At 43.9% G+C, this 19,742-nt stretch overlaps 1 protein-coding gene across 1 annotated transcript; it reads left to right on the top strand.

Moving 5' to 3' along the window:
• Positions 1–9,660: 9,660 nt before the first annotated feature.
• LOC111759787 (uncharacterized protein CXorf49 homolog) lies at positions 9,661–13,769 on the top strand. The gene is made up of 7 exons (XM_071212969.1): positions 9,661–9,885; positions 10,065–10,164; positions 10,303–10,973; positions 11,505–11,661; positions 12,157–12,233; positions 12,509–12,722; positions 13,729–13,769. The coding sequence occupies exons 1-7, from the start codon at positions 9,661–9,663 to the stop codon at positions 13,767–13,769; spliced, it is 1,485 nt and encodes a 494-aa protein (XP_071069070.1).
• The last annotated feature ends 5,973 nt before the right edge of the window (positions 13,770–19,742 follow it).

Raw genomic sequence — 19,742 nt, 5'->3', positions numbered from 1 at the left:
AGAAAAATGTATATCCTGCTGTGTTTGGATGTAGCGATCTATATATGTCTATTAGATCGAGCTCCTCTAATATACTATTCAGATGTTTTGTTTCTTTGGTGATTCTCTTTTGAGATGTTCTGTCTAGAATTGATAGTGGTGTATTAAAATCCCCCACTATAATTGTAGATGTATCTATTCTTTCACTTAGTTTTTCCAGCGTTTGCCTGACGTATTTAGAGGCACCCTTGTTAGGGGCATAGATATTTATGATTGTTCGATCTTCTTGACAGATTTTCCCTTTGACTAAAATGTAGTATCCTTCTTTGTCTCTCACAATTGTTTCACATTTAAAGTCTATTTTGTCTGATATTAATATAGCTACTCCTGCCTTTTTTTGGTTATTGTTAGCTTGTATGATTGTTTTCCAGCCTTTCACTTTCAATCTCCATGCGTCTCTGGGTCTAAGATGTGTCTCTTGTAGACAGCATATGGATGGGTCATATTTCCTTATCCAGTGTCCCAGTCTGAATCTTTTGATAGGTGAGTTTAATCCATTGACATTCAGTGTTATTACTATCAAGGAATTGTTTGTGTTAGCCATATTTTGATTGGATTTGTGTTTGTCATATTTTGTTTGTATATTTTTTTTTGTCTTTTTTGTTGTTGTTGTTGGTCTTATACTCTCCTCCAACTTTGCCTTTCCTGTTTTTTCCTTTCTTCCTGCAGAACTCCCTTTAGAATTTCTTGAAGGGGAGGTTTCTTGTTGGTATACTCTTTCAGTTTCTGTTTGTCTGCGAATATTTTGAACTCTCCATCATGTTTGAATGCTAGTTTAGCTGGATAGAGTATTCTTGGTTGGAAATTTTTTTCCTTTAGTACCTTGACTATATCATACCACTGTCTTCTTGCCTCCATGGTTTCAGAAGAGAAATCAGCACTTAATCTAATTGAGCTTCCCTTGTATGTGATGGTTTTCTTTTCTCTTGCTGCTTTTAGGATTTTCTCTTTGTCTTGAGCATTGGATAATTTGACAAGTATATGTCTTGGGGTGGGCCTGTTGGGGTTTATGACTTGTGGAGTGCGCTGTGCTTCTTGGATATGTACATCTGTCTCTTTCAGTATATTTGGGAAGTTTTCAGCCATTATTTCCTGCAACACTCTTTCTGACCCCTTTCCCTTCTCTTCACCTTCTGGAATGCCTATAATACGTATGTTTGAGCGTTTTGCATTGTCATTCAGGTCCCTAAATCCTAATTGGATTTTTTCTATCTTCTTATTGACCCCTTCTACTATCTGTTTGATTTCTGATGTACTGTCTTCCACATCACTAATTCTCTGCTCTGTCTCTTCTAGTCTGCTGATATTTGCTGCAAGTGTATTTTTGATTTCTTGAACTGTGGTGTTCATTCCCATCATATCTGTTATGTTTTTGCGTATGTCTGCAATTTCCCCTCCAAGTGATGTCTTCATGTTGTTAACCTCTTTCATTACTGCATCAAATTTGTCGGTGATAAATGTTCTGAGATCTTTCATTGCTTGTGCCAAGTTTTGCTCCCCTTCGTGATTATTGGTTTGTTGATTGGATTCAGCCATGTTTTCCTGATTATTGGTTTGGTTCGTAGATTTTTGTTGCTTTCTGGTCATGTCTTTATTTTGACGAATTTAATCAGTTCCTTAGCTTCTTTGTCTGCTCTTGGAGGTTAATTAGTTGTTATTTTTGCACAGGTGTTATATCTTCTCTTTGTCACTTTTTTCTTCTTATTCTGGTTACTTGTTGTTGGTTAAGTTCACTTTAGAGGAAAGTATTAGTGTTGGGGAAAGGCAATTGTGTAAGCAAGGGAAAAGTGTAAAGTTGTATTGGTGATGTATGTTAATAAAGCAGGAATATGAGATCTGGAAGGATGGAGGTTAGATTCATGTAGATTGTATAGGGTTATAGCTGTAGGTAGAGTACCTTTTATGAAGTTGATGACTGAATTTGGGAGGAATATGGTATGAACTACACAGCTATTGTTTTCATGAGAGAGGGAAAAAGAAAAGAAAGGTAATAGTTTCAAGAGTGGATAATAGACAGAAAACAGAACAAAGGTATTAGAAATTAAGAGTTAGACACTTTGTGGATCAAAGAACGGGAGGTGGGGGGTGGAATATAGGAGAGACAGTAGATGATAGTGGATATCAAGATGCAGGGGAAGGGGGATAGTGTAGGTAGCCTAAATCAGTTCACACAGAAATGAGGCAGTGGAGGATGGGAAAACCCAGCAAATGTGAGGTGTTCCCTGTAGCACCTATTGTATACTTGAATTAAAGTAAAAATAAGTGGAAGATGAGGGACAAGAGGGAAAGAGAAAACCGAAAAAAAAAAAAAAAACAACAAAAAAAAAACAAACTAATTATAATAAAGAAAAAAGAAAGGCAAGAAGAAAGGAAGAAAGAAAAAGAGGATGGGCAAACGGTGGGGAACGGATAGGGAGAAGAGAGATACAGGTACACACGTGTCACAATTGCAACACTATCTAAAACAACAACTTCCCCCCGCTTTGCCCTAAAACCCCCCCGTCTGTCTGCCCAAATGGGTCTGCAAGCACCTCCCTTCCCACAAACCCCCAATAGGCCGCCCAGGGCCCACGAACTCCCCAGTACTGCAGATGCTCAAAAAAAAAAAAAAAAAAAAAAAAAAAATTAAGTAAAATTAAAAAAAAAAACAAAAAACAAACAAACAAACAAAAAAAAAAAAACAAAAAAAAACAGAAACCCCTCCGCAGGCCCGGCTCCGCCCGCCGCGGAGGCTTGGACCGGCTCTGCCCGGCTCCTCACGCCGCCTTGGCCTGGCCTGGCTCCGCCCAGCTCCGCTCGCTACAGCGGCCCAGCCGGCTCCGGCATCCACCTCCCGCCACCGCGGCCTGGACCGGCCCTGCCCGGCTCCGTACCCGCCGCGGCCTGACCCGGGCCCGCCCGGCTCCAAACGCTACCGCGGCCCGCAGCCGGGGCCTGAACCGGCCCCGCCCGGCTCCAAACGCTACCGCGGCCCGCAGCCGGGGCCTGCACCGGCCCCGCCCGGCTCCAAGCGCTACCGCGGCCCGCAGCCGGGGCCTGCACCGGCCCCGCCCGGCTCCAAGCGCTACCGCGGCCCGCAGCCGGGGCCTGCACCGGCCCCGCCCGGCTCCAAGCGCTACCGCGGCCCGCAGCCGGGGCCTGCACCGGCCCCGCCCGGCTCCAAGCGCTACCGCGGCCCGCAGCCGGGGCCTGCACCGGCCCCGCCCGGCTCCAAGCGCTACCGCGGCCCGCAGCCGGGGCCTGCACCGGCCCCGCCCGGCTCCAAGCGCTACCGCGGCCCGCAGCCGGGGCCTGCACCGGCCCCGCCCGGCTCCAAGCGCTACCGCGGCCCGCAGCCGGGGCCTGCACCGGCCCCGCCCGGCTCCAAGCGCTACCGCGGCCCGCAGCCGGGGCCTGCACCGGCCCCGCCCGGCTCCAAACGCTACCGCGGCCCGGCCCGGCCTGGCTCAGCCCCACCGAGCGGGGCTAGATGCCTCGTCTCCGCCTACCCAAGAAGGGAATCCTCTACAGGTAGCTGGGATCTCCGTGTATATTTCACAGACGAATCCTCTCTGTTACCTTCCCTCCAAATCGATGTCCAGACACCTCCGGACCAGCAAAAATCCCGAAACAATCCGGTCCCAAAGAGTCTCCAACGCCGCCCAGCCGATTCCCTGCAGAAGACTCTAACAGGGATGTTCACTCAGCCGCCATCTTGCCCCCTCTCTTATTTTTTTTAATGTAACTTTTTAAAAAAATAAAGAGAGAAAAGAAAGAGGATATTATGAGAACTGTGTGCCAACAAACTAGACAACCTAGATGAAATGGACAAATTCCTAGAAATGCACAAACAACCTACACTGACTCTAAAAGAAATAAAAGGGCGGCGGACTTGGCCCAGTGGTTAGGGCGTCCGTCTACCACATGGGAGGTCCGCGGTTCAAACCCTGGGCCTCCTTGACCCATGTAGAGCTGGCCCACGTGCAGTGCTGATGCACGCAAGGAGTGCTGTGCCACACAGGGCTGTCCCCACGTAGGGGAGCCCCACGCGCAAGGAGTGCGCCCTGTAAGGAGAGCCACCCAGCGTGAAAGAAAGTGCAGCCTGCCCAGGAATGGTGCCGCACACATGGAGAACTGACACAACAAGATGATGCAACAAAAAAAACATAGATTCCCATGCCACTGACAACAACAGAAGGGGACAAAGAAGATTCAGCAAAATAGACACAGAGAACAGACAACCGGGGTGGGGGTGGGGGGGAAGTGGAGAGAAATAAATAAATAAATCTTAAAAAAAAAAAAAGAAATACAAGAGCTTAACAAACAAATCACATTTAAAGATATTGAATCTGTCATCAAAAATCTCCCAGCAAAGAAAAGTCCAGACTTCACAGGTGAATTCTACCAAGCATTTAGAAAAGAATTAATATCAACCCTGTTTAAGCTCTTCCAAAAAATCAAAGAGGAGGGAAAATTACCCAACATATTTTATGAAGCCAACATCACCCTAAGCCAAAGCCAGATAAAGGGACTACAAGAAAAGAAAATTACAGACCAATCTCTCTAATGAACATAGATGCAAAAATTCTAAACAAAATACATGCAAATCAAATCCAACAGCAAATCAAAAGACTTATACATCACAACCAAGTCGGATTTATTCCTGGTATGCAAGCCTGATTCAATATAACAAAATCAATAAACGTAATAAACCACTTTAACAAATTGAAGGGAAAAAATGCACCATCATCACAATCGATGCAAAAAGGTATTTGACAAAATCCAGCATCCTTTGTTGATAGGAAAAGAAGGAAAGATAGGAAAAGAAGGAAAATTCCTCAATCTGAGTAAAGGCATATGTGAAAAATCCACAGCCAGCATCGTACTCAATGGGGAAAGTTTGAAAGCTTTCCCGCTAATATCTGGAATAAGATAAGGATGCCCACCATCACTATTGTTATTCAATATTGTACTAGAAGTTCAAGCTAGGGCAATTAGACAAGAAAAAAAAAATTTAAAGGCATCCAAATAGGAAAAGAGGAAGTAAAACTCTCCCTGTTCACAGATGACATGATCCTGTATTTAGAAAATTCTGAAGTAGTCATAACAAAGCTACTTGAGATAATAAATGATTTAAGCAAAGTGGCCGGATACAAGAACAACACAGAAAAATTAGTAATATTTCTGTACTCTAGTACTAAACAATCTGAGGAGGAAATCAGGGGGGAAATTCCATTTACAATAGCAACAAAAATACTCAAATACCTGGGAATTAACTTAACTGAAGAAGTACAGGACCTATATGTAGAAAACTACAAAAAAATGCTAAACAAAATTTTTAAAAGGCCTAAACAAATGGAAAGACATTCCGTGTCCATGGATTGGAAGAATAAATATCGTGAAGATGTCAATCTTACCCAAACTGATCTATAGATTCAATGCGATACCATTCAAAATTCCAACAGCCTACTTTACAGAATGAGAAAGGCAATTACCAAATTCATTTGGAAGGGAAAGGGTACCCAAATAACCAAAAGCATTCTAAAAAAGAAGAGCAACGTGGGAGGAATTTCACTGCCTGACTTTGAAACATATTACAAAGCTAGAGTGGTCAAAACAACAAGGTACTGATGTAAAGATAGACACATAAATCAGTGGAATAGAACTGAGAATCCAGAAATAAACCCTCACCTATAGGGTCAATTGATTTTTGACAAACTTACCAACTCCATATTAATAGACCAAAACAGTCTCTTCAACAAATGGCACTAGGAGAACTGGATATCTATAACCAAAAAATAAAAGAGGACCCCTATCTGACTCCCTATACAAGAATCAACTCAAAATGGATCAAAGACCTAAATATAAAAACCACGACAGTAAAACTACTAGAAGAAAATGTAGGGAAATATCTTAAGGACCTTGTGGTAGGTTTTGGTTTCTTGGATCTTATACCCAAAGAACGTGCAACAAAAGGAAAAATAGATAAATTAGACCCCTTCAAAATTAAACACTTTTGCACCTCCCAGGAGTTTGCCAAAAGGGTGAGAAGGCAGCCAACACAATGGGAGAAAATATTTGGAAATTACATGTCCGATAAGGGTTTAATATCCAGGATATATAAAGAGATGTTACAACTCAACAATAAAAAGACAAACAGTCCAATTAAAAAATGGACAAAAGACTTGAATAGACATTTGTCCAAAGAAGAAATACAAATGGCAAAAACACACATGAAAAAATGCTCAACCTCACTAATGGTAAATCAAAATTACATATAAATCAAAATTACAATGAGAGGGGAAGCGGACTTGGCCTGATGGATAGGGCATCCGCCTATCACATGGGAGGTCCGTGGTTCAAACCCCGGGCCTCCTTGACCCGTGTGGAGCTGGCCTACGTACAGTGCTGATGCACGCAAGGAGTGCCGTGCCATTCAGGGATGTCCCCCACATAGGGGAGCCCCACGCTCAAGGAGTGCACCCCATAAAGAGAGCCACCCAGCACAAAAGAAAGTTCAGCCTGCCCAAGAATGGTGCCGCACATGTGGAGAGGTGATGCAGCAAGATGATGCTACAAAAAAAAACACAGATTCCCGGTGCCGCTGATAAGGATAGAAGCAGTCACAGAAGAAAACACAATGAATCGACACAGAGAGCAGACAACTGGGGGTGGGGAAAGGGGAGAGAAATAAATAAAAATAATAAATCTTTTTTAAAAAATTACAATGAGATATCATTTCACACCTATCAGAATAGGCACTATTAAAAAAACAGAGAACTATAAGCGTTGGAGAGGATGTGGAGAGACAGGAACACTTATTCACTGTTGGTGGAAAAGCAGACTTGTATAGCCAATGTGGAAAACTGTTTGACAGTTCCTAAAGAAGTTGAATATAGACTTGCCACATGACCTTGTAATGCCACTACTAGGTATATACCCAGAAGAACTGAGAGCAGTGATATGAACATCTGCACACTGATGTTCATAGCAGCAATCACAATTGCCAAAAATTGGAAACAACCTGGGAGTCCATCAACCAATGAATGGATAAACAAACTGTGCTGTATTCACATATGGAATATTATGCAGCTGTAAGAAGAAGTAAAGTCGTAAAGCCTATGACAACATGGATGAACCTGGAGGACGTTATGTTGAGGAAAGCAAGCCAGATAAAAAGGGACAAGTACTGTATGATTGCATTACTATGAACCAAATATATTGTGTAATGTATTGTATGATTTTTTAAAAATTTTTATATGTCCAGTACATTTGAGAAATATGTTTTTATTCAACTGTGCTTTCTTTTTATTGTTTAATTGTTTATATTTTCAATTATTAAATGTACAAAATAAAGTTAAATATGTGGAACAAAAAGGAAATGCTTATTACAAGTCACAAAGTCAGATGGGCCCAGCAGCTTTCCATCATAAGATGGAAAATGTACATGGTTCATCAAACTCCAGCAGGATCCAAACTAAGTAACCGAAAGTAACCCAAAGTAAGCTGTGAAGTAGGAAACCCAAACCTCCATGACATCAGAGCCCCTCGCCCATCTTGCCCCTAGGACAAATGAGGGATCCTGTCTGGCTAATCTGAGCTAAGTTTATGAATGGGTCAGCTCATTTTCAGATGCATGCTGACCTTGAATGGCAGCCTCATTTCAGCCACATTCAGGAGTGGCCTTAAAAGATGTGAGAAAGAAAAATGTTTCAAATGGGCAGAGTTTTGAGCAGTACACCTGGTAATCCATTTTCTGTGGATGGAGAAGTGACCAGCAGTGATAATATATATAGTTTTCTGGGCAGTTGATAGTGGCCTGGCCATATGTTTAGGGACATGGAAAGAAAACGATGGGAAGATCAGAAAAAGGAGTTCTGGGGTAGTGAGACGTGTGAATAGACATTGCAGTGGGCACAAAGTATGAAGATTTTTGTCTCACATAATGGTGAAAAGAAAGCATTCACCACTGTAGAGGCACCAAACAATCACATGGATTAAATTGTCCAAATGAAATTCTTTAGCTTTCAACTTCTGTGGAAAAATGTGTCCCTATTTTTTGGGCAAAAAGAGGTCTCAGAAGCTGGAACAGAGCAAAAGAGCAAAGATTTCCACTTAATAAGGTAGACCTATCTTCTGTTACTTGTGGATATCCACCCCACCAGTAAAGAAAAAGCACTGGTTTTCTCATAACCTCTCCAACCCTTGGAATTTTTAAACTCTTGGATTATTGCAAACGTGGTGTGTGAAAACAGAATTGTGGTTTCAGGTTCCATCTCCACGACAGGTGATGGCGAGTATCTTTCAGGATGTCCATTGGTCACAGGAATTCCCTCTTCTTAGAAGGACTTCGCAGGGAAGGGGAGGAGATGTGGTGTGCGGGGGAAGGGAGGGAGAAACTCCAGCTTTCAAGTCAAACCCTCCTGGCAATAACAATGCACTGGTACACAGCCAGGCCGATTTGTTTACCCATCCTCTGCCCCCCCCCCTTTCCAAAGCAAGACCTAGTTAAGCAGTTACCATAGAGACTGCCCGTAAATCTAAATAATTTTCTATCTGTCCCGTTACACAAAAGGTACCCCGAGGCCCGACTACTAATTGCCTACTTCCCTATTGCCTCGGTTTGGAATATTGGCTTGCGTACTTCCTGCCCCAGAACCGAGTGACATCCATCAGTACATTCCCTCCTCCCAAATCCTATGAGAGGGGTACGGTTATCTCCCAGCTTGGCAGAGGGGGAAACCAGGTGCTCAGATATGCCATTACAGAGTAGATTCATGCCCAGGGAAGAGGGGCAGAAAAAGGTGGGACAAGAACCAAGAAAAGGGGATACAATCACCTGATTGGCTTTTTTTTTATTGACTTTGTAATAATATTACATTAAAAATATATATATATGAGGTCCCATTCAACCCCACAACCCCCACCCCACCTCTCCCCCCCAGCAACACTCATTCCCATCATCATGACACATCCATTGCATTTGGTAAGTACATCTTTGGGCACCTCTGCACCTCGTGGTCAATGGTCCACATCATGGCCCATACTCTCCCCCATTCCATCCAGTGGGCCCTGTGAGGATTTACAATGTCCAGTGATTGCCCCTGAAGCACCATCCAGGGCAGCTCCATGTCCCAAAGACACCTCCACCTCTCATCTCTTCCTGCCTTTCCCCATACCCATCAGCCACCATGTCCACTTTTCCCAATCCAATGCCACCTTTTCTATGTGGACATTGGATTGGTTGTGTCCATTGCACCTCTATGTCAAGAGGAGGCTCAGATTCCACATGGATGCTGGATGCAATCCTCCCACTTTCAGTTGTAAGCACTCTAGGCTCCATGGTGTGGTGGTTGTCCTTCTTCAACTCCGTCTTAGCTGAGTGTGGTGAGTCCAATACATCAGATTGTAGGTGCTGGAGTCTGTTGAGGCTCAGGACCTGGCTATCACATTGTCAGTCCAGAGATTCAAATCCCCTAAATATATCTTAAACCCCAACACTAACTGCAACTCCAGCACATTAGCATGAAAGTCTTATGAAGAGAGATCCCATCTGAGTCCAGATTCATCACACATAAACACCAGTTCCAAAGAGGGGCCATCTGACCTGGTAGTTAACCCCACCCTGATTGGCTTTGAAAAATGATGGGCTTTGAGGCAACCAATGGCGACCGTGCTTACTGGATAGGTCCTCATGGAAGACCAAACAAGAATGTGCTGGTTGGCTGGGGGAGGATGAATGAGAAGGGCCTAGCCTCAAAGGCACGAATAAGAGGCATAGGTTGTTTGAAGCACTTCGGTGCCTCTGTGGCAGTGCTGGAGTCCTGTTTCCGTTGTGTGAAGGATGTTCTTCATCTGTCGTCGAGGGTGAGGCTTCTGTCCCGAGGGGTAGGAGCAGGGCCATGTCCACAGCGAGCCCAAGAGGGAAGTGATGGAAGTGGCAGGGCTAGGGTTAGTGCTGTGGGGCTGGGAGGCCAAATTGGCTCGCCGGCTGATGAGAAGGAGGACACCCTGTTGCTGAAGAGACTGCGGCCGTCGCTAAGCAGTTGATTGACCAGGACACACTGGGGTTCTGGAGAAACCCATCCCCAAAAGGCAGTGCCCTTCAGATGTCCAGCATTTGGGCAGACCTAGACCAAAATCCCAGTAGTAGAAAGCGCAACTTCCCCTAGCCATGAGGAATTGCAGCAGGTTTCTCCCAGAGGCTGGGCCTAGGGAACCCTAGAAGAGGCCTTAAGAGTAAGCTTAATATCCCTGAGAATCTCCTGCGGCCATCAACGGAAGGCATGGCTGCAATCCCTTCTGACCCTGAGTCATCAGATGAGTTCAGTGAGATACAGACGTTGAAGGTGAACGTTTACCCAAAAGGAGGTGGCCAAGCAATGTCTAGCAGCCTGGAGGATCCTGGGGACATACCCAGATACTTGAACCCCCAAGTCAGGAAGAACATCTTTCACATGCCAAGCACTTTCCAAGCTTCCATTCTTCGTGGGTTGGTGTTAGCCACTAAACAGCAACCTGTTGGAGAGCTTCAGGTCTCTTCATCTAAGAAAATGCATAGTGTGGTCTCTGCAAAGAGAGGCAGCAGGCTCAGCCACCCAGGAGCTGCTACTGCTGCAGGCAGCCTGCCCCATGCCACCCCTAAGAAGAAGGTGGCCCAGGAGAAGCAATCCAGCAGTTGTGCCTCCAAAGTTGCCCTGGGGAGAAAATCCCAGGCTCTTCCCACATGGGGGCAGAGAGTCTCAGCAGGCAGCCTGACACCAGCCACCTTCCCCCCAATCTCTGGTCTTCCAATGCTTGGGAGATCCAAGAGATACTCCTTGGCCCATTTGGGTACCAAGCAGCCCAAACACAGTAATGCTGGGAAGAAACCTGTGGCATGCAGGCCAAGGGAGTCTGAGTCAGTAGCTGGAGAAGATAATGACCCAAGCAGAGATCCAGTCCGAAGGGGCCAAGTGAGTGAGCCATCCTTGTTCTTTCACCCCCCTCCCCCATCTACACCTTCAATCACCTATCTTCACACATGCACCGTCTTCTCCTTGCTCAGCACTTGTCACTGGGCACCGAGGGTCATTAGGATGCCAAACCAGGGTCATTTCAATAGGAGCAGATATTAAGAGAGCACTGAATGTGTGCCAGGCACTGTTTTCAACATTTCACAGATGTTTTGGCCTCCTCTCTGGAGAGGGTTTGGGAAAGAAGGGAGCACTGGCAGCTGATTTGGATCTGCCAACCCCTTAGAGGTTGGGCTGCAAGCTTCCTGGTTCCTCCTTTCCACCAGTTCTCCAAGCCTTTCTTGAAGGGGCCTGGGCTTTCTCACTGCTACACTGTTCTCCCTGGCTCAGCTCTGCCTCCTAGCCTGGGACTTACCCAGGGAGGATGTCATAAGGAGATTAGCCTCTTGATTCCCCTCCCAATTCCCTGCTTCACTCAGCCCTTACACACATGTGAACACACACACAGTCAGCCAGAACTTTTTGTTTTAGCTTCCATCAGCCTGGCCAGAGTTACCTTGCTCGCCCATGCATCGTGGCGAGTTCAGCGGTGGAGACGCCAAGACCAGGGCCCCCCAAGTTCCAGGAAGCTCGCAGGCCCTGGCTCTGAGCCACGGAGGTATCAGTCCCAGAGGGTCTGCAGCCTCAGGTGAGTGTGGTTAGTTTGGTATGTTGGGAGATGGGGGAAGGGGAGGTGAAGAGGGAAAATTCTTGCTCTGTGAGCTCTGTCTCTTCATTCCTGTTCTCAGGCCTCTCTGCCTACCCATCAGCTCTCCTGCAGGAAAGAGAATGCAGTTGGCTATAAGCCAAATGGTCCCCTGCATGGGATTTGGCCAATGGGGGTGAGCCGTGGCAGTGCCCAGAACTCCAGCTCCAGAAGCAGACTTTGAGAGGAACAGGGCTTTTTGTGTTTGGGCCTCTTGAGAAACACTACTCATCCCAAGGGCCGGCTGTGGCTGCCACTCTTCCAGTGGCCTGAGACTGGACAACAGGGAGGGTTGGCCCAGAGGGAAGGCTGCAGCTGCTGGGCAGAGTGAGGGCAGCGGCTTGCCAGCAGAGGGTGGTGCTGCCCCAGTTTAGACACTGCTAAGGCCTTCCCACCTCACTCCTAGTCCTGACAGCTGAGTTTTGTGTTCTTTTTCAGGTGACCGGGAGCCACTTGTCCTTTCCCCAAGACAGGAAAGGCAACAGCAACCACCTGGAGCACAGGGCTGTCCTGGGGTAAAGCTCTCTCTGGTTCCTAGAATCCCAAGTCCACTCTAGATTCTGGGATCTGAGTCCAGATTAAACTGATTTATGTACCCCCCCCCACACTACCAACCCACTCCCCCTACTGCACATGGGGAGAGTACCTCCTTTCCATTGAAGATTCCATTCCATTGTGCCACCAGGGTTTTGGATTTGGGGATGGAGGGGCCCAGGGTAGAGGCGAGGAGGAGGAGAGAGTTGGTAGGAATATACTAATATTTCTCTTTTTCCATTATCTGCTGGGCTAGTGTCTTATACGACAGAAAGAAATCGATGACCTTAAACATCAACTTGGTATGACAAACCTCTGCCTGGGCTGGGGCCAACCAGGGCTTCTACTTCAGGACCCAGGGGGTAGGGTGGGTTGCAGGTGCAGGCGGCCTCAAGAGACCAACATATTGGTGTGTGCAGGACCTTGCAGGCCTGGCCTGGAGCTTTCTCTGCATTTACATTTAGGTATGCGTAAGTATAGAAATCATTTGTTGGAACTACAGGTACACTGTGCCAACAAAGTCTACAGGTCTTCTTCCCTTAAGAGATTTGGAGATAGCTCATTTATTTTTGTTTTAACTGCTTCTTGGTATGGGGTATGTATGGATTTGCTTGTTTTTTAAGTAGAGGACACTGAGTTCCCTTTTTCCCTTTGCCCCCCTCCTTTTTTTTAAAGATTTATTTATTTATTTCTCTCCTCTCCCCTCCTCCCCAGTTGTCTGTTCTTCTGTGTCTATTTGCTGCATCTTCTTCTTTGTCCCTTTCTGTTGTTGTCAGCGGCATGGGAATCTGTGTTTCTTTTTGTTGTGTCATCTTGTGTCAGCTCTCCGAATGTGTGGTGCCATTCTTGGGCAGGCTGCACTTTCTTTCGTGCTGGGTTACTCTCCTTACGGGGCGCACTCCTTGCACGTGGGGCTCCCCTATCTGGGGACACCCCTGCATGGCACGGCACTCCTTTCGCGCATCAGCACTGCGCATGGGCCAGCTCCACACGGGTCAAGGAGGCCCGGGGTTTGAACCGCGGACCTCCCATGTGGTAGACGGACGCCCTCACCACTGGGCCAACTCCGCTTCCCCCTTTGCCCTTATTACCACCTCGTATTAATGTGGTATATCTGCTACTATTGATGAAAGAATATTATTATAATTTACTACTAACTATAGTCCATGGTTTATATTAATGTTCCCCTTTTGTTGTACAGTCCTATGGTTTTTTGTTTTGTTTTGTTTTATAACAAGTTCTGAATTGCTGTGATACACACCGGAGTTGGAGTTCCACTGGTACATTGTGTTCCCGTTTAGGAAACATTTCCACAGGTAATTCAGGTGATGGGTGGTTGAATCAGTTCCAGAACTGCTTGGCTAGGGGCTGGAGGGGCTTGAGGTTGCAGGGTTTGGCTGTTCCCCACGGGGACCAGGAGAAGGGTTTCCATACTCCTATGTCTAGAGTGCCTGGTTATGCCTTTCTCTGTTTCAGTGGCCTTGCAGAGCTTCACTGACAAATTTCAGACCCTTTGATGTGAGTGTTACACATACCATACCCCTTCCTCGGGCTTGGCGATTCAGGAGGGCTGTGGGCTGGCCCTGGCTTGGGCCTCTTCCCTGACTCTGCTCTGTTTGACAGGTTGAACCCAGTATCCATGTACAAGAGGAACAGCTGGTAACTTTCGAGCCCAGGATCTACAGCCAAATTGATTTGCTCCTGTTCTTCGACACCCACCAGGGTTTTATCTATTTCCCTCTGTTTGTCTCCTCCCCACCCCAACAATCCCAGTTCAAATTAAAGCAGTTTCTCATTAAACTATTCTCATATTCTGTGGTCACCGTCTGTGTTTTGGGGGTTGTGGTGCAGTGCAGGGATACTCCATTTCAGAGCCATTTTAAAGTAAAGTGCATCTTGCATTCTGTGCTCTGCCCTCTCTGTGTGGGGGCACCGGGCCATCCCCTACCAGGGGCCCTGCTTTCAGGCTCACCAAGCACCCTGGGTCTGGGCACCATGTAGGCTGTACCCTGCTCTGTTAGCATTTCTCCTTTTCCCTACATGTCCTCTTCATGTTCTTTTCTAATCTCCTCTTCTTCGTTGTCTTAGTTCCTGTTCATCACTGGTATTATTGTTTGATTTAAGCAGGAACTAGTGACTGCCTTCCAGAGCCCAGATCCCTCTTAGCTGTGCTTCTCGAGCTTGGTACAGGGCTTCCAGAGTGGCCATGCAATCTATTCCTTCACCATTCCAGGATGCACCATTTGCCTGACTTCAGAGTGAAGTCATGCAAATGACTTGGTTGTGCATTGTTGAAATCCTAGTAACTACCACCTAGATTAAGAAATAGAATTTTGACAGTACCTTAGACACCCTCCTGTTTACTCCACCCCGTGTACACCCTTTTCCCTACTCCTCAAGAGGTAAACGCTATCCTAATATTTCTAATGATCACTTTTTTCTTTTAAATCATTAAAAACATTTTTCATTTAATTAAATTAGAGGAAGTTATATATCATATATTAGAGGAAGTTAAGCATTTTTAATTATAAAATGTATGTGCATAAAATAAAGGCCTGCAGGTTAATGAATAATTACAAAGCAAACAAGCCATTTAACTTCCACCTACATCACAAATCAGAAACTGCACCATCATAAATCTCATATGTGTCCCTTTCTAAACATAGCCTTCTCCATGTCCCATAGAGGTCCACTATCCTGAACTTGGAGATAACCATTTTCTGTTTTTACCACCTAAGTATATATACCTAAAAATATAGATTAGTTTTGCCTCTTCTTAAACTCTATATAAATGTAATCATACAGTAGCTACTTCTTTGTGTGTCTGGTTTCTCTGAGTCACCTATGCTAATGTGTATAGGTGTAATTCTATTTTTTTGTAATTCTATTTTATTAATGTATAGTACTCCACTGTGTGAATCTATCACCGTTTATTTATTTTTTTTTAATTTTTTTATTTTTTATTGACTTTGTAATAATATTACATTAAAAATATATATGTGAGGTCCCATTCAACCCCACCCCCCCCACCCCCCCTCTCCTCCCCCCCAACAACACTCGTTCCCATCATCATGACACATCCATTGGATTTGGTAAGTACATCTTTGGGCACCTCTGCACCTCATATACATTGGTTCACATCATGGCCCATACTCTCCTCTATTCCATCAAGTGGGCCCTGTGAGGATTTACAATGTCCGGTGATTACCTCTGAAGCACCATCCAGGGCAGCTCCATGTCCTGAAGACGCCTCCACCTCTCATCTCTTCCTGCCTTTCCCCATACCCTTTGTCCATTATGTCCACTTTTCCCAATCCAATGCCACCTCTTCTATGCTATCACAGTTTATGTATCCATTCTAATGTGGATGGATGTTTTACCCTATTCTTACCTCCCTCCATACTAGGGATCACAAACTTAAATGCCTAAAAGACCAGTCAGGGAAAGTAAATGACTTAAGTAGAAAAGAGGATGATCATGGCAAACAGGAGACCCCTACCCACTCTTAAAGACAGGCACAATGAGCTCCATCCAGTTGTTGACATTTGGGATTAGAATCCCAAATATCCCTGATATTTCCAATATTTCTGAAAACCCAGAACTCCATGTGAAATTTAATTTTTAGATATTGCCAGTTAAATTCAATATTTTTTAAAAAGATACCATTAAGATGCAGCCGCTGTGGAAGACAGCTTGATAGTTCCTCAGAAAGCTAAGTAATTCTATTACCATATGATCTGGCAATCGCACTGCTAGGTATATATCCAAAAGAATTGAAAGCAAGGACTTGAACAGATATTTGCACAGTCATGTTCATAGTGGTATTAGTCACAATTTCCAAAAGTTGGAAGCAACCAAGAGTCCATCAACTGGGAAACGGACTTTGGCCCAGTGGTTAGGGTGTCCATCTACCATATGGGAGGTCCACGGTTCAAACCCTGGGCCTCCTTGACCCGTGTGGAGCTGGCCCATGTGCAGTGCTGATGCGCGCAAGGAGTGCTGCACCACGCAAGGGTGTCCCCCGCGTGGGGAGCTCCACGTGCAAGGAGTGCGCCCGTGAGGAAAGCCGCCCAGCGCGAAAGAAAGTGCAGCCTGCCCAGGAATGGCGCCGCCCACACTTCCGGTGCCGCTGATGACAGCAGAAGCGGACAAAGAAACAAGACGCAGCAAATAGACACCAAGAACAGACAACCAGGGGAGGGGGGGAATTAAATAAATAAATAAATATTAAAAAAAAAAAGAGTCCATCAACTGATGAATGGATAAACAGAATGTGATATATACATAAAATGGGATATTATTCAGCATTAAAAGGAATGAAGATCTGATTCATGCAATAACATGGATGAACCTTTAAGACATTATGTTGAGTGAAATAAGCCAAACACAAAAGAACAAATACTGTATGATCTCACTGATATGAAATAATTAGAATAAGCAAACTCACAGAGTCAGAATCCAGAATACATGTTACCAGGGGCTGGATTGGGCTTAGGCAATGGCAAGTTGATGCTTAAATTGAACAGAATTTCTATTTGGGTTAATTATAAAGTTTTGGTGAAAGCATCAAATCCTAGTCACTAGGCCATCAAGAACACAAGTTTTGGAAATGGACGGTGATGATGCTAGCACAACATTGTGAATGCAATTAACAGCACTGAATTATATATGTGAATGTTTAAAGGGAAATTTTTGGTCATATATATGTTAACTAGAATAAAAACTTAAAGAAACAACATAGGATTGTACAATTATAGAAATACAAAAAGAAAAACATAGGCCAATTAATGAAAACCAGGACTGTACAATTATAAAAATGTTCTTTCATGAATTATAACAAATGTACCACACAAAAGCAAAATGTTAATAATAGGGTAGTATGTGGGGAAAAATACACTCTAATACGATCTTTGAGCTATTGTTAATAGTACAACTGTAATAATCTTTCACTAATTGTAGCAAAGGTACATCACTAATGCAAAATGTTGTCAATAGGGGAAGTATATGGGAACTTGGTATTTTCTGCATGATTCTTCTGTAAACCTACAACTTTTCTAACAACAACAACAAAATATATATATGAAATTACTGTATTAGTCACCCAAGGGGGTGCTGATGCAAAATACAAGAAATATCTTGGTTTTTATAAAGGGTATTTATTTGGGGTAGAAAATTACAGTTACCAGGCCATAAAACGTAAGTTATTTCCTTCACCAAAGTCTGTTGCCACGTGTTAGAGCAAGATGGCTGCTGATGTATGACAGGGTTGAGGCTTCTTCTTAAGGCTCCATGGTCCCAGCTTCTTCCAGTATCACCTGTAGGCTGGGATAAATCTTGTCTCTCTACTGGGGCTCATTTCTCTCTGGGCTCAGTTGCCCTGCTCTCTCCACAAGGCCAGCTGTAGACCCAGGCTACCAGCTCATCTTTCTTTCTGGAGACTCTCTCCTTCTTCACATATCTGCTTCTTTGTGTATTTACTTCCCGGGGCTTCAGCATTAAAACTCTCATCTCCCCTCTCTGTGGTGCAGTTTCTCTATTAATCCCTGCCCATCAAGGGGACAGGGACTCAATGTCCTACTGACGTGACCCAGTCAAAGCCTTTATCATTATTTAATCAAGTAAAAGTGAAACCTCTGAATCCAATACAATATAGTGTGCCCAGAGGAAAAGACCAGTTCACAAACATAATCCAATATCTAGTTTTCTAATTCATAAACAATATCAAACTGCTACAGTTATCATTAAGAAAGTAAAAAGACAAAGTATAGAGTATAAAAAGATCATTGTAAAATATAGCTGACAAAGGGCTCATATCCAGAATGTATAAGGGAATCCTACAAATCAATAAGGAAAAACAAACAATGCAATAGAAAAATGGGCAAGAGACTTCAACAAGAATTTCACAAAAGAAGATATTCAAATGGCATGAACACATACATATGCCATACATAGCAAGCATATATGTAAATATATAAACAGGCACACACACATATATGTACATAAATATGCTCAACTATATTTGTCAACAGATATACATAACTTAAAACCACAAGACACCACTACAAACCAATAAGACTGGCTAAAATTAAAAAGACTACAATATCAATTGAAACTCTCACACATTGTTGGTGGGAGGATAAATTGACTCAACCTCTTTGAAAAACTGGTAAAATCTAAGTTAAATATACACTCACCCTATAACCTAGCAATACTACTACTAGATATGTAAGCATGTGGAAGAGACTGTATTTTCATAATAGCCTCAAAGTGGAAACAACCCAATTGTCCATCAACAGCAGAATGGAAAAGAAAATTGTAATATATTATACAAAGTAATACCATACAACAATGAGCGTGACGCACTGCAATAATATGCAACAACATATAGGAACTTCACAAATGTGATGATGAGCGAAAAATAAACCAGGCCAAAGAGAATACATACCATATAAATGCATTTATTTAAATTTCAAAACCAGGCTAATTCCCTGTTCATGGATAGGAAGATTAAATATTATTAAGATGTCTATCCTACTAAAACTGATCTACAGATTCAATGCAATGCCAATAAAAATCAATACAGCATTCTTTAATGAACTAGAGAAACTAACTATGAAATTTATTTGGAAAGGAAAGAGGCCTCAAATAGCTAAAGACATTGAAAAAGAAAAATGAAATTGGAGGAATCACACTACCTGACTTCAAAACATACCACAAAGCTACAGTAGTTAAAACAGCATGGTATTGGCATGAGGATAGACATACTGACCAACGGAATTGAATTGAGAGTTCTGATATAGATCCTGATGTATAAGCCATATGGTATTCAACAAGGCCACCAAACCCTCTCAACTGGGAGAGAATGGCCTCTTCAACAAATGGTGACTGGAGAACTGAATATCCATATGTAAAAGAATGAAAGAGGATTACCAACTCATGCCTTATCCAAAAATTAACTCAAAATGGCTAAAAGACCTACATATAAGAGCCTAGACCATAAAGACCTTGTAAAACAATGTAGGGAAGCATCTACAGGAACTTGTAATAGGAAACAGCTTCATGAACTTCACAAAAAAGCATGAGCAGCAAAAGAACAAATAGATACATGGGACTTCCTCAAAATTAAAGCCCAGCTGACACATGTACAGCTCAAAGATTTAAGTCTCTTGGACATACACCTACCAACTCTAGTACTGATTATGGGTTCAAATAGAAGGACAGAACACCTGTTACTGGATTTTATTTAGGTTTTTGGCTTTGCTGCAGAAATGAATTTCAAGAGCATGCTGGGTGAGTTAGGCCAGTAATTTATTCAGGTAGGGATGGAAGAGAAATGGGAGAAAAAAAGAGAACAGGGGTCCCAGGTAGAGAGGAAGGGGCAGAAAAGTGATAGAGAGAGCTGATTTACAGACTGCAATTCCCCATTATAGATTGTAAATCCCCAGGTTTATTTGCATGGCCACATGGCAGAGGAAAAATGGTGAGAGTGC

This window comes from Dasypus novemcinctus, chromosome X, assembly GCF_030445035.2.
Source record: "Dasypus novemcinctus isolate mDasNov1 chromosome X, mDasNov1.1.hap2, whole genome shotgun sequence".
In the NCBI taxonomy this organism is placed as follows: Eukaryota; Metazoa; Chordata; class Mammalia; order Cingulata; family Dasypodidae; genus Dasypus; species Dasypus novemcinctus.
This window is presented reverse-complemented; position numbering and strand designations above follow the sequence as displayed.